The sequence below is a fragment of the Artibeus jamaicensis genome, unplaced genomic scaffold, assembly GCF_021234435.1.
Source record: "Artibeus jamaicensis isolate MK-2021 breed Jamaican fruit bat unplaced genomic scaffold, CSHL_Jam_final contig_718, whole genome shotgun sequence".
NCBI classification, from domain to species: domain Eukaryota; kingdom Metazoa; phylum Chordata; class Mammalia; order Chiroptera; family Phyllostomidae; genus Artibeus; species Artibeus jamaicensis.
The window spans coordinates 3,406,028-3,428,710 of record NW_026521936.1 but is presented as its reverse complement, the minus strand read 5'-3'; the positions used below and the strand labels follow the sequence as shown (position 1 = coordinate 3,428,710).

Below are 22,683 nucleotides of genomic sequence, written 5' to 3'. Positions count from 1 at the left end.
GGAGGGTGAGATCGGGCGGGGCCTTCTAACAACCACAGCGGGTTTCCAACCGCGATGGGCCACCCCTAGGGGGTGATTTGGAAGTGTACCCGGCAATTTTGTTGCCGAAAGGTGGGGGGGGGCGGGCAACGTTGTAAGTTAGTATCACACAGGAAAGAATTGTCTGTTTCATGGATCTTTGAGATGTCTTACTGAACGTTCAGGTAAGTGGAAAACAAACAAGACCAGCAAGCAGTGGTAATCATTGATCCTTGAGCCTGTGTTTTTAATATAAATTTGGGAGTTATTTTGCCAGGTGCTAATATGAGCAGAGTTTTCCAGGAATGTAACAATCATATAAATGGAAGGAAGGCTATGCTTCGTTTTGTTCAAGAGTTTACTGAGAGAGACCATCTGGTATGGTGATGTCATTCATGGTGCTCTGTCTGCTTTTGTACCGTCATTGTCAAGGTGACCCCACGGAGAGGTATGCTGTTTCCCCGCATCCCGAAACAGCATTTTATTAGAGATGATTTTCTTTTCTTTCTTCTGTTGCGGTTAAGACACTTTTTTTTTTTTGAAATTTATGTGTGTGGTTGGGTTTTATCATCTATGAGCTTTATCTCAGAACAGTAAAGGGGGTGTCCTAAAAAATATTTGCTATTAAAAGGTAACCCCAGAGCGGGTAAAGAAGCATCATTCTAGGAAACATGTAAGATAGCACTCACCGGCACTGTTATCCTTTCTGTGTTTTGGTCTTGTCCTCAGTTAGACCACAGTTTGACCTCCCCCCAGCCACTGGTATGTAAAAGGTGGCAAAGGAGTGACTTGTTAGTAGAGAGTCTGGGAAACAGAGTAGGGGCACTCACCTCGAGTCTGGAAGGTGATAGTTTCCAGATCAGCATCGTCCAATAGAAATATAATGTGAGCCACAAATGTGAGCCATATTTGTAATTTTGAATTTTCTGGTATATGTTTTATTATTGTACCAATATACGCAAAGTATTATTTCAACATGTAATCAATATAAAAAAGTGAGGTATTTTACTTGCTCCCCTCTCCCCCCTCCCCCCACATGCAATCTTCGAAATTCTGTGTGTATTTGTCACTTTTAGCTTATCTCAATTTGGACCAGTCACATTGCAACTGTTCCATAGCCACATGTTGCTGGAGGCTACCACAAGGTACAGCACAGTTCCAGACCCTTGTCACTTGCCGAGTTTCCAGGTAGCTCTGGATGAGACATTTCCTTCTTTAGGTCTCAGTGTCTTCCTATTGAAATGAAGCATCCAGACCAGGTGTTCTCACTTCCAGCACCAACCTTCTGCGGTTTTTCACCCTTAGCCAGTCCTTCTCTATCCTATCCACATCTCTCTCCTTCCCATTTCCCCATTCTTCTCCCCTTATCCCCAGATCTGTTCCCTGCAAGGTAGCTGAACTCTGGGTGGGAACAGCAGGATGTCTAAGTGGCCAACAAGCTTTCCAAGCCACTCTTGCTGTGCTGAGGGAAGACTGCCCAGCAACTGTTGATTCATGGGGAATTCTGGACATGATTGGTTGCTGTGCAGATGACTTCTTAGCTGGATACCGTCTTTTTCTTGCTATCCTGAGCCATTTTACAGAGCTGGCGTTCTAGAACCAGAAAATTCCAGCCTCAAATCCTGCCAGTGTTATTTTATTAACAGCTCTGTGCCTTTGCTTCCACTCTGTAAAAAAATGGTAATAACACCTATCTCAGGGTTTGTTTCTGGGGGGGGGGATTAAATGGAATTGCATTAATGAAAGAGCATAATAAATGTTAGTTCTCTGTAACCTGTAGCAACGCATTTTAATGGGACTGGGAGAGGGAGGAGGCATATTGTTTCAGTGGACGTTAGGGGCTTGGAACAGCGATTTTATGTGATCTACATCATATACAACTTCTTTGCTTCATAAAGAAAGGCTTTGCAGGCCCTGGCTGGTGTAGCTCAGTGGATTGAGCGCGGGCCTGTGAACCAAGGGATCGTGGTTTGATTCCCAGTCAGGGCACATGCCTGGGTTGCAGGCCAGTTTCTAGCGGGGGACTCATGAGAGGCAAGCATACATTGATATTTCTCTCCCTCTCTCCTTCCCTTCCCCTCTAAAGATAAATAAATAAAATCTTAAAAAAAAAAAAAGGAAGAAAGGCTTTGCAGTCAACTGTCATCTGCATTCTTAAAACAATGCTTCTGCCCAAAGTAGATGCCTACTGTTTGTTAAATGTACTGAATTAAATAAGTATCTAATACATGCTTAGGCTAGAATTCTGCTAGTAGCAGAAAAGGCAAGAAGGAGGCCTAGCCAAACTCTGGCTAAGTAATAATTAGCCAATTAGCAAGAACCAAACTCTAACAACCATACGAGGTAAGTACTATCATCATTATTTTGCCCAAGGTCACAAACTGATAGCACTGGGGTTTGAATGAAGACAGTTTGCCCCCCAAATTCATGCTCTTATATGTCAAGTGAGGTGTCCACCTACAAACCTCAGCAGCACATTTTAAGGCATTTTAAGCCACATAAATGCCATGGTCTACTTTTTAAATATTCCTTTAAAATATTTTATTTTTAGAGAGAGGGGAAAGGAGAAAGAGAGGGAGAGAAACATCTGACATGTGAGAGATACATCCATCCCTTGCCTCTTGCACACCCCCAACTGGGGATCTGGCCCACAACGCAGGCATATGCCCTGACTGGCAATCAAACCAATGTCCTTTCAGTTCACGGGCCAGCACTCAACCCACTGAGCCACACCAGCCAGGGCTAAATGTTCCTTCTCCATTGTGAGCGCCCTCGGGTTAGGGAAGTTAGGGAATGACTGGTAACCACTGTAACTCCAGCGTGGAGCTGTGAGCCTGACATACATTGAGCACTTAATTGGTGGAGGGTATTCTAGAAAAAGAAAAGGTATGTTCAAAGGCATGAAAGTGTGAAATAAATGGATTACCTGAAATGCAAGTGATTAGGTTCTATTTGAGCATGTAGCGTGAGGAAGAAAACTGGTTCTATGGGTGGGGGCTGAGTTCTTTTTTTAAGCTTCAGGGGGAGTATCGGCTCCCTTGCTTCCCTTCAGCTGTGTCACTGATGGTGAGTCATTGGCGGTCAGGAGCCAGGAGGAGTTAAGAAGGATCGCAAAAATCCTGCCTGGCATTTGAAGCTACATATTTGGGATTTACAACGTAGGCGATGAGGAGTCTGTGAGAAATTTTAACAGGCTCAGAGGGAAAGTAACGGGCAAGGTCACGCGGCTAACTGATGATGAAGGTACACACAGAAAAGGGATTTTTTTTTTTTTTTTTTTTTTACTTCAGGGCTCTTCCCATCAAACTTTACATGGTTCCGATGGAAACCTAACATTTCTGGAGCGGGTAGGCCAAGCGGCCAAGGTTTGGGAACAGTGATCGCCACCTTCCATATGAAAGTTTGGTAAACTCAGTTTCAAGAGACGAGGACGCCTTTTTTGCACGCAGGAATTCTATCTTTTCTTCGCAACCGCTTCTCCCTCCCTCGTTCTCCTTCCACCTCTCTCCTCTGCGCATTCTTTCGACCAAGTCCCGCCTGATACCATCTGGGAAGTGTAGTCGCTCTCCCCGCTGCCCAAGCCGGTAGGGACGCCCTATACACTCGGTATCTCCACAGAACAGATTTTCGAGTTGGGTAGAGCCTGCAAGACCAAGCCCGGTTTATCTGAGGAGCAAGCTGGGATTTGCAGTTTCCGGCAGCCAGGGCACTCCAGCTGGCACAAGGCTCTAGGACACTAATCCGCCTGCCGCCCCGACGCATCACGATGACGTCATTGCCCTGGAGGCCCCTGGGATACGCAGTAGTTCTCCCGGAGTGTTCTCAGCCTCCGCGGCTGCGACTCCAGGACTACACTTCCCAGGAGTCTAAGCGGCGGCGCGCCCGGAGCCGCGCGGGCCGTTGATTGGCTGGTGAGCCGGCCGCACGCGGAGGAGCCCCAAGAGCAGCTCTGTTGCGACAGAGGCCGAACGGCGAGGCCCAGTGAGTTGGGGGAAGGGGCGCTGGGGGAGGGTGCCGGCCAGTGAGGGGGAGGGAGGATGGGAAGAGGGAGGAGGGACGGGGTCGGGATGGATGGAGGAGGCTGCGAGGGAGAAGCAAAGGCCAAGGGGGAGAAGCTGACGTGCGGGGATGGGGGTCCGTTCCGGGGGGGTGGCGTGTCAAGAGACCCTGAGGGGTCCCCCCGCGGGTGCCGTGGAGGGGACGAGTGCGTCCCGGGAAGAAGCCGGGTCCGACGGCTATGTGGTGTGGAGGGGGACGGCGGAGAGAAAGCCCGAGGCGAACGGGAGCGGGCAGCCGGGCCAAGAGAGCTGGCCGGCTGGAGCGCGGGGCGCCAAGTTGCGGGGAAACCGGAGACGGGACCTCCGCCCTCGGCGGAGGAGCGGGACCCGGCCCCTGTCTGGCGGCCCCGAAAGGAGGAGCGTTTCCAGAGCGAGGCAGGCCGTGGGGATTGGTGGACAAAGCCCGAGGGAAGAGATGTTAAGATTAGAAGAGCGGCGAAGATCAGCATTGGCTTGAGAGACTCTGACAAAGTTGGGAGCGACCAGGCAGGGGCGGAGCCGGGTCGCGGAGGCTCCAAAGGAAAATTCCTGCGAGGGATGGAGCAGGGCTCGGGCACTGGCCCTAAGTTTAGACTTTTGGGGTGTTTGCCTTCCTTCAGGCTCCCTGAAAGAACAGTAACCTGCCCCTGTGGTCCGCCACCATGCCCTCCGACCTGGCCAAGAAGAAGGCCGCGAAAAAGAAGGAGGCTGCCAAAGCACGACAGCGGCCCAAAAAGGGACACGAAGAAAACGGAGATGCTGTCACAGAGCCACAGGTGGCAGAGAAAAACGAGGACGTCAATGGTCAGGAGACCACAGGTGAATTGAGGGACAGGTGGGTTCCTGGGATGGTCCCTGCACCTTGATGGATGCTGCCGCAGCCGGGGTCCAGATCCCGAAACTGGGGCCCAGCCATGCAGTCTGGTGCGCGCAACTTTTTCACGAACCCAAACACTGGAGACAGGCCTGCGGCATCCTGTTACTGTTCAAGGAGACAACGCAGGGTTCTCAGGTCCCCAAGGGCAGCACATAGGAGAGCCGTGCTGCCTTGTGGCTCTGCCCAGTAGACTGGAACTTGTCCTCCCAGGGGTGGTGACTGTACCAGTACCAAACTTATCCACTGGCCCTGGCTTGGTTAGTTGGAGCAGCATTGATTCCCAATGAGGGCACACACCTTGGTGGTGGATTGATCCCCAGTCCAAAAGATCCCTGGGCCAGACGGACATGATCCCCTGTTTGGGCCACACAGGAGGCATCCAGTTGGTGCTTCTCTCCTTTCCTCTGTCTCTGCAAGCAATGAAAAAATGTCCTTGGTTGGGGGCGGGAGAGAAAAGAACAGAAACACATCAATTGTTTTATGGGTTTTTCCTGGGGAACAGATGGATTTCTGATATTTATATTTTTGGAACTATTTGGTGAGCGTTTCTCAAGTGTAGACACTGTGCTCCATACTAAGGCACCATCCACACAGTCTGCCCTTTCATAAGTCACAGTCTGGGAGTGAAACACGGTGGTGAGGGAGAAAAAGTATTTCAGGATCTTGGTGATCTGTTCCCAGCCTTCTTCCCTGCACCCTGAAGACTCCCTAAACACGCCTCCTGCTCCCTCCAGACTCTCGTCACTTGAATAATCACCACACTTCTGCCCTTTTACACACTAAGTCCTAATACCTCTGTGTTTGTGCTGTGTTACATTCAACACTTTTTGTAATCACACCTGACCTCAGTGTTTCCATTTCCCATACCACTATGCTGTCTTACAGTTACATTGTTGTAACCACTATGCTGTCTTACACTGTTACATTGTTGTGTCTTCTGTGCTTTTCATCTAAATTGTTTGGTCTTTGAGTTCAGGGGTCATGTCTTGGGTAATACTAAATAGTATTACTAAGTAATACTTGCAGGGAGAGATACTAAGTAAAGGTTTCAAGAGCAGAGGAGACTTACTAACAAATGCAAACTATGACAGATAGGAATTCAGAAAAGGGGGAGTTAAAAATGATTGAGAGGAGAGAGCTGGGCAGTAAAAACTGTCTCCAACATAAGAATTATGGGAGAAAGCTGGTGCGTTAAAGTAAGGCCATGGGGAAGTTTTATTCCCGGCCAGCGCAGTGGGGGGACAGGAAGGTAAGAATGATGGGGTGGAGGAGCAGTCTCAGTTGGGCTCTCTAAACTAGAGAGTAGGGGTCCCCTGGAGGCCCTCAGGGACCATGGCGAGCAGTGCCCTCAGCTCTGTGGGTGCTTTCTGCAGGAACCTGAACGCACTTAGAGACTATTGTCCACTGTTCCCATTGCAGAGTCTTGTTCACCCTTCCCCCTCTGGGCAAATGGAATCCCCCAGGGAGCCCAGCTGTTGCATCCCCATCTCAGTAACACAGGGGCTTTGGTTCTCACCCTGCATCCTTGGGCAGCTGCTCTTCTGAAATGTGAAATGTGTTCTCTTTCCAAGCTGCTCCAAACGTTTCTTATCGCCGGGGCCCAGGATCATTTCTGCTTTCATAATTAATAGGTCAGCGGCTCCCTGCTCCCAGAACTGAGTCCTCTCTCCTCCCTGGGTTGGGGATTCCTTGAGGCTATAGGTGACCATTTTCCAACCTTTACCAGTGGCCATTGCCACTTGGCCTTCCTTAGACAGTAAGGTATGAAAAGTAAAATAAGTACGAAGGCAGCCTCCCCTCTGACCAGCACACATTCCCTTTAGATGTGAGACTTCAGAACAGGCACTGGGGTTAGCTGGTCCCCTTGTTTGGGGAATGAGTGGAGGGGACGATGTCCACTTTGGCGAAGTTTATTCCAGAATCCCTCTTGCATTTCTTCAGTGCTACTTACTTGTCTTTTGAGCCTGTTCTCTGGGATGTCATAGGGTAGACAGTGAGGTCTAAGTCACTTACTTTTGAAGCTCAGAAGATGACTTAGGTCATAGATACTATAAACTGGAAGAGATGAAAATAAAAATGGTAGGTAGCTTTCCCTTCATTTTGACCTCCCCTTGCCTGCGCAGATGGAGGTCTAGACCAGGGATCAGCAAATCTGTTCTGTGAAGGTCCAGCCAGTGAGTACTTGTGGCCTCGTGGGCTGTACATACGGCTTCTGAGGCAGCTCTTAAACTCTTCTACTGTGGGAGAGAGTGGCCACAGGCAGTGTAGATAATGAGTGTGGCTGTGTTCATCTAAAACTTTTATTTACAAAAGTAGGCAGCTGGCCAGCCTTTTTTTTTTTTTTAAGCTATCTCCCCTCCCGAGTAAGCCAAGAATGTTTTTTGACATTTTTTTAGATGGTTACATTTCAAATGTTAATGTAGACACTACAGAATAGTCTTGATTTTGCCACGTGGCCTGTAAACTCTAAAGTATTTACCATTTGGCCCTTTAAGAAAAAGTCTAGCAACTACTGGTCTAGACCACAAACTTCTTCGTACTCCACCTTCTCCGCTGCTGGAACAGGGATTGGCATGAAGCTGAGTGGTGGGGAGCCTGGTAACTCAGCCCCAGAGACTTTCAAAATTCCTTCCTGCAGTCAGAAGACAGGGTCTCCATTCAGAAAGTAATCGTCCAGCACTTTCATATCTGATGCCCTGTCCTGGGAGCTGAGGTGGGGACAGAGGACAGTCACACAGCTTCCCTCATTGTCCAGACTCTACTGTAGAATCACGAGGGGAGCCCAGGTAAGGGTAGCGAAGACTAGAGACTTGGAATATTCCCATAGTGGGGCCTCGTGTGTCATTTCCGACTCCTTCCTGAGAAGGTAAATAGAGCACCTTTTCTGGAAGAAGTTCACCAAGACTCCCTCCACTCCATGCCCGTCCCACATTCCACACCACTTTGCAGGTGCTTTCCTTTATGGAAAGGTAATATGGGGGGACAGGTAAGGTCACGGGCTTTGGGGTCAGACGCTGGTTCAAATTCCTACTCTGTCACTTGCTAGCCTTTCTGGTCCTGGCTGTGCTACCTCCCCTCTTCATTGATAAAATGGGGGTTACAGGTGTGAGGGTGGTAAGTGCTTGGAGGGCTAAGGCAGGTGGGGAAGGACGCTGTAGAGCACAGTCCCAGGTGCAGAGTAAGCTCAACAACCACTAGCCAGGCAGGTTAGCCATGAACAGTAAGAGTTCTCGGCCTAAAGATGGAGCCGTACCTGACAAAGCACAGAAGTTAGAAGAGCAAGCCCCTTGTCTCGTCACCTTGCCTCTCCGAAACCCCCCAGACTGGGGAACTCCTGGCTTTCCTGGCCTGGGCTCTGCCCGCCTCCATCCCCCTGTGCATTTTCTCACTCCGGTCTCTTCTGGGCAGCAGGGCTTCCTGGAAGCATTGTGTGGAAGCTTCCCAGGTCATGGAGTAAGAGAATCGCACCTCTGTAGTGTCTGCTAATCACGTAACACGTCCAGAGGACAGTCGGGAGTTGTAGTCGTTCCCACCCTGAAGCCCGGACCCTCGGGTTAAAAGCCAGATGCTCCAGGAGAAGCCTTTTCGTTGGAGGGGGAGCCTCTCGCAGCCCCCTTCCCACACTGCTCTGCTTCTCTGTCCCCAGAAGTGGATTTGCTGGCCAAGGAGCTGGAGGACTTCGAGATGAAGAAGGCTGCCGCTCGAGCTGTCACTGGCGTGCTGGCCTCTCACCCCAACAGCACCGACGTCCACATCATCAACCTGTCCCTCACCTTTCACGGCCAGGAGCTGCTCAGCGACACCAAACTGGAACTAAACTCCGGCCGCCGTTACGGCCTCATCGGCCTAAATGGAATCGGTGAGGCCCTGGGAAGGCGGGGTGGGCGGTGTCTCTCCTTGGCTCCTCTGTCACTCAGCAAGTTCCGTGTAGCACCAGCCACGTACAGAGCAAGGCGTTTGCAGTGGGGTTGGGAGAGCAGGTGTGTCCAGGGAAAGGAGCGGGCGGGACAGAGCCGATGTGGTGAGCACCCCACGAGCGGCTACAGACAGCAGGGGCCGGCACAGTGGGCGGGAGGGGTGGGGTGGCGGGCGAGGCCTCCGTAGGTGGACAGACGCCACAGAGCAGGGGTGGGACAGGAATTGGAGGAAAGGTGTCCTGAGGATGGGGAGTGGGGAGTGGCAGGATTTGAACGAATGCAAGGAAGGAAGGTACTCGAGAAAACGGTGAGGCTGTGTCTCGGCTGGACGGAGGACCTGGTGCGGGGGGAATGATGGGCACAGCCATGCCGAGCGCCCCTCCCTGCTCTCTGCTCGCCCCTCAGGAAAGTCCATGCTGCTCTCTGCCATCGGGAAGCGGGAGGTGCCCATCCCCGAGCACATCGACATCTACCACCTGACGCGGGAGATGCCCCCTAGTGACAAGACGCCCTTGCAGTGTGTGATGGAAGTGGATACGGAGCGGGCCATGCTGGAGAGGGAGGCCGAGCGGCTGGCTCACGAGGATGGTGGGGCTCCAGCCTGGGGGTGGGGGTGGGGGTTGGGGTCGGGGTGGCGGTCGGGGTTGGGGGATTCCCTCCCAGGAAGGGCCCGGGACTGACGGCCGTGCACTGCCCACAGCGGAGTGTGAGAAGCTCATGGAGCTCTACGAGCGTCTGGAGGAGCTGGATGCCGACAAGGCGGAGATGAGGGCCTCGCGCATCTTACACGGACTGGGTTTCACACCTGCCATGCAGCGCAAGAAACTAAAAGACTTCAGTGGGGGCTGGAGGATGAGGGTCGCCCTCGCCAGGTGAGTCCCTTCCTCCTGCAGCCTCTGTAGCTCCCCCTCTCTGCGGGGATCGAAAGGTCGGTCCAGTAGAAGTGTTTTGAACAGGGGTCAGTGGTCAGCGAGTGCCAAACAGGACACCGACAGCGATGATGCGGAGGGGTGGTGTGTGTGGGCTCCTGGCTAAAGGGTCGTCACTGGGTGTCCGGCACAGTGTTTAGGAGGCCCGCGGCCGGCCCTAGGTAAACGGTGGGATAGGTCTGTTCCTTTCCTCCCAACTCCCTTCTCACCCTTCCTGTACGTCAGTACTTCTCATTGTTTCTCTGTAAGGATGGAATGGTAGACAGCTGTTAGGGTATCTGTTCGTCTCACCCTTGTGTGGCCTGGACCCGGAGTGAGTTTCTATAACCAGCAGTCCCCCCACCCCCTGTGCCACCTCCTCAGAGAGTCTCAGGGTAACAGGTGGCTCCTTCGCCCGCAGCTCTGCCAGGTGCACTGGTGAGCCTTGATAACGCCGCTTCAGCGGCGCTGCAGCGCGTACCCTCGGACCCTGGCGCAGAGGGTCCACGTGCTGGCAAGGACTGGTCGCCTCGGGTTTGCCCGGAGAGCTTTCATGACTGCAGTCGGGATGCTGGGTGGCGCCACAGAGGTGGTGACCAGAGCTCTTCCCTTGCCTCTCCGTGTAAGGACATTCTCTGGCCTCCTTGCTGGAGTCCGCAGTCCTACCCAGATCCTTTCTGCTGTAGCGATTTATTTCTTCTGCATCCTTCTGTCTTCCGACGGCCACCGACCTCCGTGTACCAGGCTTGTGGACTCCTAAGGGCGCGTGCAGCCTCGTCTCCAAAGCACACCTGCCCTCTGCTGCCCAGCTTGCTTCCTGCCCTTCACTCCCTGCTCTTCCACTCCGGCTTCTCTCCTGGTTCCGCCTCTCCTCCGAGGCACAGAGCCTAGAACTGAGTGCCGGCGGCAGGCGAGGCAGCCCCCGTCTGTGTAGTGCCCGATAGGCTGAGGTGGCTCTGTCCTTGCCTGTCCTTCAGGGCCCTCTTCATCCGGCCCTTCATGCTGCTCCTGGACGAGCCCACCAACCACCTGGACCTGGACGCTTGCGTGTGGCTGGAAGAGGAACTAAAGACGTAAGGGGCGGGGCCGGGGCTGCGGGGCGGGGTGGGCAGGGTCTGGAGCAAACGGCTGCCCAGAAACCGCACTGGCACTAGAGCAGTGAGCGAACGGACAGAGGTGAGGCCACCGTGACGCCAGAGGGCCAGTGTGGCAAGCACCTGAGGGCTGGCCTTGGTGTTCCCTTGTTTTACCTTAGTCTGAAGTGGGTGGGATGTTGTTTGTTTTCAGGGAAGGCGATTTCTTTCATTGTATGTACGTGCACCATACAAAGGGGGGCTCTCCTCTGAGATCAGGATGCAGTGACCAAGGAGGAAAGGCCCATACGGCAGTGGTCCCTGTGGCTAAAGAGTCGGGTGACCTGGGCTGTGGGGGCAACTCTGGAAGGAGGCTCCCAGCGGTCCTGGGGGTGGCCGGGACCCTTCAAGGAGTGGAGCGTGGCGGCTGCGGCTGTGCCTGTCCTGGCGCTTCCCGCCCGCGGTTATAATAGCAGACGGAGGGGACTGAGGCTGCCTCACGTCACTTGGGAAGGCAGCAGCATCCTGACAGGTAGATGGGGCGCCAGCAGCTTAGGTGCTCACTGAGAGCCGGGAGCTGCCGGTGAGTCTGACAGGTGCTCAGGTGTAAGGATGGGAGAGGGTGGAGGCCGCCTGGGCCCGGCTCCCAGCCGGCCTGTTGTGCTCCGCCCGCCTCCCTGACTGGGTCTCTGGCTTTGCAGTTTTAAGCGCATCCTGGTCCTCGTCTCCCATTCCCAGGACTTTCTGAACGGCGTCTGCACCAACATCATCCACATGCACAACAGGACACTGAAGTATTACACGGTGAGTGGGCCCCAGCCTCCCCACAGCAGCCCCTATGCCGCCTGGCTCCCCGAGCTTCTCCTCTAAAAACAAAACAGAACAGAGTTTGCAGCCCTTTTCTACCCAGTGCCATAAAAAGATGTGGGCAAGGAATCTGCAGGCTGTTTTATTTTATGCCCAAAGTAAATTGCTTTCGGGCCAGAAGCCGTGGATTGGCAGCCTCTGTGTGTATGTGTGTGTGTTTGCATAATGGCAGAGAGGGTTCGTGGTACGCGGCTGCCCTCTGCCTTCCCGAACAGCTGCTCAGCTGTCCTGCGACCGCACCTTTGCCCCTCCTTTCACAAAGAATGGGTGTCAGGATCCAAACAGCCTGCTCTGTGCCTTTCACGGTCTCTGTTACAAAAAAAAAATCATGTGAAAAATAGAAGTCCTCTTCGTTCATATTGTACTTGCCATAGGAGTACTGATAGTTTCTTATATTGCCTTCCAGAAATTCCTTGTGTACTTGCAAGTATTTGTAGAAAACTTTTTGTTTACATTATCACTATTCTAATCTTAATAATCATGTCTTCTCCAGGTTGCTTTTAAATTTTACTGTATCTTAGACTGCTTTTCATAGGAGTACGTGTAAATCAAGCTCATTCATTCTAGTGGCTTCATAGTATTTCGTCATGTGTCTATCCTGTACCTTATTTGCCAGATGCTTTTTGGTGCAGACTTAGGTTGAGTCCAGTGTTTTGGGGATAGGAACCATGGCCGTCCCATTGTTCTCGGTTTGCCAGGTCCTGCATCCGATTGGTCTAGTGTCTTCCCTCCTGGAGTTCTCGTCAACTGCAGGGCTTCAGCCTCTAGGGGTGGGAGTATGAGGCGGTGCTCTGAGCAGCTGTGGGCCTCGTGCTGTCTGCACGGCAGTGGTCTCCAGGGCTGCCCCCGTGCTCTGGGTGTCTCTGTGGCCACTGCGAGGGTTTGGTCTGGAGCCCTGCTCTGGCCGAGATGGTGAGAGGCACGCAGTTGGAAAGGCCTCAGGTTGCAGGTTGGGATATGCTTCTTTAGCGCACCTCCTCCTTCTACATCGCAGTCTTATAGCCGGGGCCCAGCCATGTGCCAGCCCGCACCCCCAAACCTGAGCGGGAACCCAGGGCCGGGGCTCACGCTGCCCGCCTCGCTGGCGCGTCTCCCTGCAGGGTAATTATGACCAGTACGTGAAGACACGGCTGGAGCTGGAGGAGAACCAGATGAAGAGGTTTCACTGGGAGCAGGATCAGATCGCGCACATGAAGGTGAGGCGGCCGTAGAGCTGAGTTCGCATCCTCCACACAGGGAGGCGAGGGGTTCGGGGCGTTTGGGGTGCTGGAGCAGGCCGGAGGACGTGATGTAGGTTTTCACCCTGCATTTAGGACGAGTCGTGTGCTGCCGCACACACGCCACACCCCCCCATCTGGTCTCTTTCAGAACTACATTGCTAGGTTCGGTCACGGCAGTGCTAAGCTGGCCCGACAGGCCCAGAGCAAGGAGAAGACGCTACAGAAGATGATGGCGTCCGGACTGACAGAGAGGGTCGTGAGCGACAAGGTGGGTCCAGTGGGGTGCGGTGAGGTGGGCTGAGGCGAAGGGGTGAAGAGCGCACCCAACCTGATAAATGCCCGGTCCTCTTCCTAGACACTGTCATTTTATTTCCCGCCCTGCGGCAAGATTCCCCCACCTGTCATCATGGTGCAGAACGTGAGCTTCAAGTACACAAAAGACGGGGTGAGTCTCGTCTCGGGTGCAGTCTCGAGGCTGGGGCGCATCTGATGGAGAAGTCTCCTGTTCTCTGCTGAGCACGCCTCTTAACCCCTGGGGTGTGGGGGTTTTCGGGTGTGGCAGCTGGGGCACCACACTCAGGGACTCGGGGGGCCCTCCGAAGTGCTTGGCAGGAAGAGTACTCAGCTGGGCCCGTGGCGGCGGCGGTGGGCTGGGGTCTGTGACCAGCGAGCGCAGCCTCCTTCCACACTGCCGCCTCCTCCGGGGGTGGCGGCGAGGGGCTCAGCCTCGGGTCGGTGCCCTAGCCCGGCGTCTCTCTCCCACCCTCCGCAGCCCTGCATCTACAATAACCTAGAGTTCGGCATCGACCTCGACACACGAGTGGCTCTGGTGGGGCCCAACGGAGCAGGGAAGTCCACTCTTCTGAAGCTACTGACCGGAGAGGTGCGGGGGCCGGGCGGGGGGGGGGGGCTCCGGGAGGGGGCGGGGCGGTTGTGCGTGTGAGAGGGAGAGAGCACGGCCCGCGTCCCAGTAGTTTCTGTTTTCGGTGACAGCATCCATGGCATCGGAGCACCTGTGCACTGAGAGGGCTTTCTGTTGTAGGAAATGTGTGGCGCACAGCGTGGGGCGTTCTGTAGTAGACGTTCAGCCGCCGCTGCGTGGGTGTGCTGAGAGCGTGTGGCCTCTCGAATGTGTTTCAGGGGCCAGAGCAGCAGCCTGGGAGGCGGTGGTGCGGGGCCTGCGTAGGGGCTGCGTGAGCCTCGCTCGCTGTGGCCGTGTGCTGGTTTCCCTGCTCTGCCCGGGAATGCCTTGCCCGGTTTCCTTTTCTGCGTGCTCGTCTTTCCATTTACGACTCTATCTTTCTAGCTGCTGCCCACAGACGGGATGATCCGGAAACACTCTCATGTCAAGATCGGGCGCTACCATCAGGTACAGGCCTGGGGCTGAGGTCGGGGGTGGGTGGGCTGCGAGCCAACAGCTGGGCTCCTCTTCCGCGAACAGGTGCCTGGGCAGAGGGGCTGGGTTCCTCGGGAAGCGGCCCCGCGGGCTCTTGGACGCCTGTCGCACCTGGGTGGGTGCCTTCCTTCCTGCAGCATTTGCAAGAGCAGCTGGACCTCGACCTCTCGCCGTTGGAGTACATGATGAAGTGCTACCCGGAGATCAAGGAGAAGGAAGAGATGAGGAAGATCATTGGGCGATACGGCCTCACTGGGAAACAGCAGGCCAGTGGGGGGGCATGGGGAGGACCCCAGAGAGACGCCGTCCCGCCGCCCAGGCTTGGAAGCTGCCCCGAGTCTCCTGCTTTGAGTCCAGCCCCTGAGAGGGCTGTTCCCTGTCCTTCGCCCTAGGTTGCCATGAGTACAGCTGCGACTTTCACCCTTTCTGACCTTGAGGCATACATAAGCTAATTACTACAGTTCTGCGGCATCCCCCAAAGTAGATTTTTTTGGTGGTCTGATACACACACACAAAAATAGCTATAATTTTGGCTTATTCACACCAGACGGCTGTTGCTGTGTTGGCTGTTGTCGTTTTTAATTCAACCACATTAGGAAAATGTGTCAGCGGCCCTGAGTGAGTCTTCACGTATCGTGTGTGTTAACATTCTTGTGGCACTCGGGTTGCACGTCACTGAGGGGGAGCATTTAGGTCCCTGTGTGGGGAGGGGCAGGGACAGTGTGCCAGTCCGCTACGTGCCCCTGCCCCCAGCCACCAGCTCGAGCCGTAGTGCTTGAGGGCGAGGAAACCAACCCTAGGAACAGTTCCTGGACTCGGGTCCGGCCCCAGGGCCCTCTGGACGCTCTCAGTCCGTGAGACTGAGGTGCTGGGAGAGAGCAGGGCGGCCTCGCTGACGGCAGGAGCCTCGGGCTTCCAGAGGTGTCCCTCCAGGCCTTGGGGGACTGGAGGCTGGCCACCACCTTGCTGCCAGAACTTGGGTCTCCCTGGCCCCAGTTTTTGTGAAGTGGCAATAACATTAATGCAGGGGGAGAGGTGAGCTGTGCTCTTGAGAGGGGACACCGCCAACTCATACCAGCTCCGCGGCTCCATGCAGGTGAGCCCAATCCGGAACCTGTCTGATGGGCAGAAGTGCCGAGTGTGTCTGGCCTGGCTGGCGTGGCAGAACCCCCACATGCTGTTCCTGGACGAGCCCACCAACCACCTGGACATTGAGACCATCGACGCCCTGGCCGATGCCATCAATGAGTTTGAGGGTGGCATGATGCTGGTCAGCCACGACTTCAGGCTCATTCAGCAGGTGAGGCTCCTGGCTCAGGAGAGAGGCCTGGCGTAGGGCACGCAGGAGAAGGTTGGATGGAGGACCGTTGTGATGTGGAGCGGCACCTGACGCACGTGTATTGGGTTGGAAAGGGGCTCAGGGCGTGGATGGTGGATCTTAGAGCCCTTTGGGAAACTTAGGAAGCCTTAATGGGGACTTCATTCCTTCGGTAGCTGTTTGGGGACCTCGGCCTACTTGACATTGTCCGCCAGAATCGGGGGGAGCTGGGGGAACAGGGCACTTGTACTGCTGCCCCCAGACTCTTCAGCTTGGACGCAGTGGTGGTGTAGTAAGGAGGGTTTCTTTTTAAAGGTTGTATGGATTTTTAGAGAGAAGGGAGGGAGAGAGAGAAACATCGGTCAGTTGTCTCTCACATGCCCCCAACTCGGGACCTGGCCTGCAACCCAGGCGTGTGCCCTGACCAGTAATCAAAGCGGCGACCTGCAGTTCGAGGGCCTGCCCTCAGTCCGCAGAGCCTCACCACCCAGGGCACTCAGGAGAACGTGATTAAACAGAGGGCCATTGTGTTAGGGCATCCCAGAGAGCGTGGAGGTGGTGACACCAACTGGGAGCTGGCCGTGAGGCTGGGGACGGGGCGTGTGGGCTGTGGCCTTTTCTTCCCGGGATTCCCTGAGGACAGTCTTTGGGCGGGTGGCGGTGGGCGCGTGTGGCCAGGAGGGTTGAGCCTGGGACCTGCTTCTAGGTAGCGCAAGAAATCTGGGTCTGTGAGAAGCAGACGATCACCAAGTGGCCTGGAGACATCTTGGCCTACAAGGAGCACCTCAAGTCCAAGCTGGTGGGCGAGGAGCCCCAGCTTACCAGGAGGACCCACAACGTGTGAGCCCCCCAGCCGGGCCGCGGGGCCGCACACCTGCATTGCTGCAACACCGCTCCCAGCCCCTCCCCCGCCCCCACCTGCCTTAGCTGCACTCTGTGATCCTGTCTACAGCTGGACAGTGCCTGTCCGTCTCCTGTCCTTCCGATGGTTTTCGTCCACGTCTGGGCTCAGCTGGCTGTGCCTGCCAGCCACTTGCTGGTTCCTGACCCCAGTGCTGCAGCCGGAGGCACCTGAGGGGTGGCCTGAGGGCCCGCGTCCTGGCTGGCTTGTGAAGGAGCTTAGGGCCCCGGGATCCGGGTTTTGGTGATGGAGGAGAGCCCCAGCCCACCGCCCCCACTCCTCTCTGCTTCTGGTTTGGAGCTCTGGGTCAGGGCCTTGGTCCTGGTCGGTTTTTAAATAATTATTTAACAGTGTAACTTCTAGACCTGCGTGACATCTACAAAGCGTCCAATAAAGAGAGAAGAAGCCATGGTCTCTGGCTGCCTTCTTGGGCCCCTGGGCCCTTCACCTGCCCTTAGCAAGGGCTGGGTGGGTGTTGGGGCCCATGTGGTCTGCCGACTAGTCTGCAGGGCCCACGAGATCTCTCGGTCTCTGGGGCCGTTTAGAAATTGTGCCTTTTCTTATGCTTGCGGTTGACAAACGTGGACACAGGACAGAGCACGGGTCAGGGGGTCTTTCCCCGGGGTTTCTGGTGCAGCCGTCCAGGGGCGAGGCTGAGAAGGAACGTCCTAGCAAGCTCCCAGGTAGGGCTGATGCCGCTGCCCAGGGTCCCAGGCCTGGGGGACCGGCCTCCAGGGGCGCGGTTTTCAGCGGTCAGAGGCTCCCCTGCCACGTGTGGCCTGCACCACAGCACTGGGGGTGCTTCCTGGGCTCCAGACCTATCGATTCCGTGTGGGGGATGGGAGAAGGACAGAAAGGGTCGGGAGTCCGGGCACCGCTGCCCCTGGCCGAGTGCAGGGAGTTTCACTGTTCTGCTTGTTCCCAGCCTTCATTCCCGTCAGCACCGCCTGGTGTCCAGGCCAGGGCTCTGCCAGGCTGTTCGAACTTGACCAGCTCCCACCTTCCTCACTGACAGGATTCCTCACTCCTGTCAGAGATCTTGGCGGCCATGGTGTTTCAGGGCTCATGACGGTCCACTGGAGACTAAAAAACGGCCCAGGGGGTGTCAAAACCCCCTCGTGGTCTAATGAGAAAGCCCACAGGGCTGGAGAGCATAAATCAGATGCTACCTTGCGACTTAGGGTGCAGAGAATTCAAAGGCAGGGAAGTTTTCCAGAAGGCAGGACTTGGTCCTCTAACTGGAAAGATGAGAAGGACCTTCTCAAATGGCCACGAAGTCCGAGAGCTGCTTGCTGTGGGGGGGGGGGCGCATAGAGGGACAGTAAGTGGGGGTCAGGTGAGAAGCTGAGCCCGAGGCCAGAGGAGGGGCTTGGACTGCCCGCTCCACCTGCCGCCGGCCTGGCTTTGCCGCTTGGTGCCCTAAGTGGGGTTCAGAGCCCAGTGGCCTGTCTGTCCTGGCTCAGGGGGGGTGGCGTCAAGAGTGACCTGTGTGGGGGGTGGCTGGGCTATGTTACGAACTTGAAGGTCACTGGGTCTCTGATGGTGCGTCTCCGGTGCCAAGGGACGGGGTGGTGGGGGTGGTGCTTCAGAGCTGGAGAAAAGTCGGCCCAACTGTCCAAAAGAAAAGCCAAGCTCAAAAATCCTGAGCGGGCTTACAGAGCCCACAGAACAGGTATTTCTGCAAAAGCCTAAAAGGAGCAGTGCCTTGTTCTGGCCTAGGGGTGGGCCTCCTGGTGCTCCCAAGCCCCAGCTGGGGGGACGTAGCCGGACGTCGGGAAGGGAGGGGAGGGGAGTGTCCAGCGCGGGTTGCTCGCTCAGGCTCGTTCTCACCACGGACAGGTGATGCTCGTCTTCGCTGACCTCCCACCTCTTCCTGATTCGGACGACCTTTCTCCCCAGCTTCTGGTTTCCACATGGCGTCAGGTTCCTTTAATCACAGCCTTCAAGAGCCTACAACACCGGCCCACCCGCAGGTGTGAATCGGACAACTCGCTCCATTTAACAGCCGCCTCGCTCGGCCCTTCTTTTGAGTGGGCAGCTAACTTCCACGGGGACCCCGCCTTGTCTGCTTTGTGGGAGCGCCCCGGTTTCCCACCACATCCTTCACCCCCTCACTGTGCCCTGTGCCACTGGTCCCACTCCACTGCCCACACTGTGCACCTTCCCCGATCTTCCCAATCACAGCTGCCCCTTTGCCCCAGCCGAACAGTAGCCATCCTACAAGACCAGCGGCTCGTCCCCATTTGTTCCTTGATGCCTCCTCTGGCCACTGTAGGCCCCACTGAGTTTTTAGCTGTCTCCAGCACATGCTGTGGCCCTCTGACTTTTCCCTGTGAACCAGTCCTGTCTCTGCCCCTGTATTCCGGGGTCTACGGGCAGAGTGGGCCTGCATCCCTCCTGACTCTCCCCAGCACTGAGCCACGCGAGCCCAGTGGGTGCTGGGTAGCTGTGTGGCCATCTGGTGGTGTGTGAGCCCCAACAAGGTTGTGATACACTGGTGTGGGGGGATTGGGGGTGAACGGCTGGAGGAGAGGGTGAGGGTTTCTTGTTCAGACAGGAAATCATTGGGGGCAAGAAGTGAGCAATCATCTCCTTCAGGGTCAACCCAGAGCATGTTCTGGATGGGGTGGGGCCAAGCCCCGCCCCTCCACCCCAGGTGCTGGTCCCCAGCCCCACCTGGCTGGCCGCTGCCCACTTCATAAAAGCAGTCCCCAGGAGCAGGAGGCAGCTGTGCGAGGAGGAGGAAGAGGAGGAGGAGGATGAGCAGGGAGCACGGGCAGCAGCCGTCTGGGGCCCGAAAGGGCCATCGCTCCAGAGACAAGAAGTCCCGGAAGCGTAGCCGGCGCAAGGAAACCTACTCGATATACATCTACAAGGTGCTGAGGCAGGTGAGAGCCGGGCGGTGGCGTGTGCGTGGAACGTGCTGGCAGAGAGCACGTTCCATGCAGGGGGTGCTGGGCCGGGAGTCGGGACTCAGCGTAGTCCTGGCGCTGAGTCAGTGGCCTCACGCACACCGTGCCCCTCCAAGGGGGTTGGACTTGATCTCGAGGGGCCCTACCCTCTCAGCACCTGCCATGCACCTGTGATGTGCAGGGGACATTTAAAATGTGCTCCCCACCGAGGTCCGGAAGCTTACAGGGCGTTTGGGAGGACAGGATGCGGGGGTGGGATGTTAGGTGGCACATAATCAAAAGACTATGGGGAGACCAGGGGAGAGAGCTGGGCTGAAAGTGACCGCTCGGGCGCCAGACACACGGTGGTGCAAACAGGAAGTTCCAGTGAGTGCTGGCTAGCTCGGGTGCACTTCGAGTGAACTTGGTCTCCTGGAAGGCCGTGCAGGCAAGTGGTCCTCAGTCTCTGAGGGGCTGGGGGTCAGTCTGCCTTACACAGAGGAACCGAGGCCCACAAACGATCACTGGGTTGACTGGTCACAGGGCTTGAGAGCCGCTGAGGTCACCCCCCCACCCCCAGCTCCGGCCAAGCCCTTGAATATTTTCTGCTGGTCGCCCCCTAAACCCAAGGTGTCCTCTCTGTTCAGGCAGTCCAACCCATGCACCCCTGAGGGGCACCAACTCCTGGGACTCACTTGCTGACAGATTTTGGGGGTACCAGTGGACCTCCAGTAACCAGTAGGCCTGGAGGACCCCGGGCGGAGTCAGGGCCAGGGGGAGGCGGGTGGCTCTGTTCCCTGCCCAGGTCTCTCCAATCTGCCTGAGATCCTCACCCCATCAGATGAGACCTGAGAGGTACATGCCGCCTGTCCCCAGTCTCAGTGCCATGAGCAGGTTCAGTGACGGGACAACCCAGGTCCCTGGGAAGGGTAGGGCGGGGAGGCCGGGAAGGCAGCACCAGAGGACGGACCCCAGTGTCCTGAAGAAAGTGGTGGGGGCTGGGGGGGGCGGAGTCAGGGAGCCCTGCAGCTTAACCTAACTTTGGCGCTCGAAACTGTGCAGGAAGTGTTGGGTCAAGGCCAGCCTCGCCGAGGAGAGCTGCTGAGCCAGTTGCTCACCACCTTGCAGACCCCTTTGGATGGTGGGGGGGGCACTGCTTCACCCCGCCAGCAGCCCCGAGGAGAACGGGATGTGATGTCGACACCCGGGCTCCAGGCTAAACCAGCCCCTTTGGGGCTCGGACTGCCTGTGGCCAGGGGCGACTAGAGGCGTCCAGTTCCAGCTGCACATGGGTGTGATGGGTGTCATTGGGGAACCACCTGTCCCCCACTTTACAAGAAACCACTTACTGTCCGCCCACTCACATCTCAGGTTGCTATCAGGTCCCCGCCCTTTGTTTTACGAGAGATCACCTAGTTCAAAAGCTTGTGTGACAGATGAGGAAACTGAGGCCAAGGAAAGGGCCTTTACTTGAGGTGACAGGGGGAGGAGTCTCTGTGCAGCCCCAGAACCCGGGTCTCCTAACTCCCCTCGTCTGATGCTGAGATCGGGCCGCATGGGGGTGCCCTCTGGTAGCTCAGGAACAGCCCACCAACTCAAGTGCGCACACCCTTTCCCCCGCAGTCCCACATCTGGGAGTAACCTTCCTTTTGCCTGTACAAGTGTCCAGGGTCATATATTGACTTCAACACAATCTGATGGCAAGAAAAGAGCAGCCCCGAATGTCCATCAGGAGAGGAATGACGGTACAAGCTCTGATTCCTCCACACTCTGAAACGCTACGTAAATGCATTCAATGGAAAAAGCAAAACGCTGCGTGACCAATTCCATTCCTCAAAGACAGATGCTGACATGTGCTTGTACAGGAGTTTGATAGCCTCACCTCTTGCTGTTAGGTGTTTTCTTTTTTAACTTGGAGACAGCGGTGTAAAAACGAATCCCTATTTGCATGTCTCTTGACCTCTGGGAAGAGGTGGGGAGGTGTCCGTACGGTCCTGCGTCCCCAACCTGAGGCTGGAGTGGCAGGCCGAGCCTCCTCGCCAAAGCTGCCCTGCCGTTATCCCCCCAGGTGCACCCTGACCTCGGCATCTCTTCCAAGGCCATGAGCATCATGAACTCGTTCGTGAATGACGTGTTTGAGCGGCTGGCGGGCGAGGCCGCCCGGCTGGCCCAGTACTCAGGCCGAACCACACTGACGTCCCGGGAAGTCCAGACGGCCGTGCGCCTGCTGCTGCCCGGGGAGCTGGCCAAGCACGCAGTGTCCGAGGGCACCAAGGCCGTGACCAAGTACACCAGCGCCAAGTGACCCGGGGGCCTGAGCTAAATAAAGGGTGAACTGCTCCATGCACTGTGGTGATTTCGAAATCGGATGTGTGAAGGTGAGGTGTGATTTGGGACAAGGGCATTGCCACTTTTAAGCACCTCTTCTTCCAGAGTGGCCCAGAGGTGGGACCCCGAATGGGTGGTGAGCTGGCATTGGACTTGGCTAGCTGCTTCCATCACCTCCTCTCTGGGCCTGAAATTCCTCCTGTGTCACTCCTTCAGACTACGTTTTGTGATGCCATTTCTGGCCAAGTATCATTTTGGCCCCTTGCTGGGCACAGGGGGCCTCACAGATGACGGCCCGGGCCAGCTTCCGAATGGCCTGCTGGGATCTGTGAGATGTTTTCCGTTCTCCCCTCCCATCTTCCTCCCCTTCATTTCAGAACAGATTGGTGGGAAGGTTTTTAAGACTCCTGCCTTTTTTCCCCCAATTGTATTTCGAAAAAATCTCAAACCCACAGAAAAACTGCAAGACAGCCCAACGGCCACATGTGTGTCCCTCCCCCAGGCTCACCTTGCATCCGAACCCACGTGTCTTTTCTCTCTCACTCGGCCTCCGCTCCAGCTTGTGGGCATCTGACCCATAAATGCTCTCCCCAGCTCTGGGGGATGGGACGGAGGGGCAGGCGTCAGTGACCAAGTCCCAAATCCCCTATGTTCCCCTTGCGACTGCACAGGCTCGGCTGGTCGCCTTCAGCTCCCCGTGTGGCAGAGGCTCTCTGTGACAGTGGCTGCTGCCGTGGCAAGCCCTTCCTCCTCATTTCCTCACATAAAGAGCCTGACGTGGGGGAGCGAGATCAGAACCAGTTCTCTGCACTTGGGTCCCCCAGCTGGAAGCGGGGGCAGGCCCAGATCTGGCCCCTGAACCTCGGCTCTTCCCGACTCCCAGGGGGTTTCCTGCCTTGCTGCTCAAGGTGCCAACCAGGCACCAGCAGTGT

General features: G+C 56.0%; 2 protein-coding genes across 2 annotated transcripts; both read left to right on the top strand.

The window, feature by feature from the left end:
• Positions 1 to 3,897: 3,897 nt before the first annotated feature.
• Positions 3,898 to 16,939, top strand: ABCF2 (ATP binding cassette subfamily F member 2). The gene is made up of 15 exons (XM_037131955.2): positions 3,898 to 3,999; positions 4,676 to 4,874; positions 8,579 to 8,791; positions 9,255 to 9,437; positions 9,550 to 9,721; positions 10,735 to 10,830; positions 11,532 to 11,634; positions 12,798 to 12,893; positions 13,066 to 13,185; positions 13,273 to 13,362; positions 13,690 to 13,800; positions 14,224 to 14,286; positions 14,451 to 14,579; positions 15,410 to 15,613; positions 16,338 to 16,939. Exons 2-15 carry the CDS (start codon positions 4,718 to 4,720, stop codon positions 16,473 to 16,475), a joined length of 1,875 nt encoding a protein of 624 aa, XP_036987850.1. The 5' UTR covers positions 3,898 to 3,999; positions 4,676 to 4,717; the 3' UTR covers positions 16,476 to 16,939.
• Positions 16,940 to 18,377: 1,438 nt separating this feature from the next.
• On the top strand, positions 18,378 to 21,728 carry LOC119039267 (histone H2B type 2-K1). The gene is made up of 2 exons (XM_037131956.2): positions 18,378 to 19,420; positions 21,492 to 21,728. The coding sequence occupies exons 1-2, from the start codon at positions 19,292 to 19,294 to the stop codon at positions 21,726 to 21,728; spliced, it is 366 nt and encodes a 121-aa protein (XP_036987851.1). The 5' UTR covers positions 18,378 to 19,291.
• Positions 21,729 to 22,683: the final 955 nt, after the last annotated feature.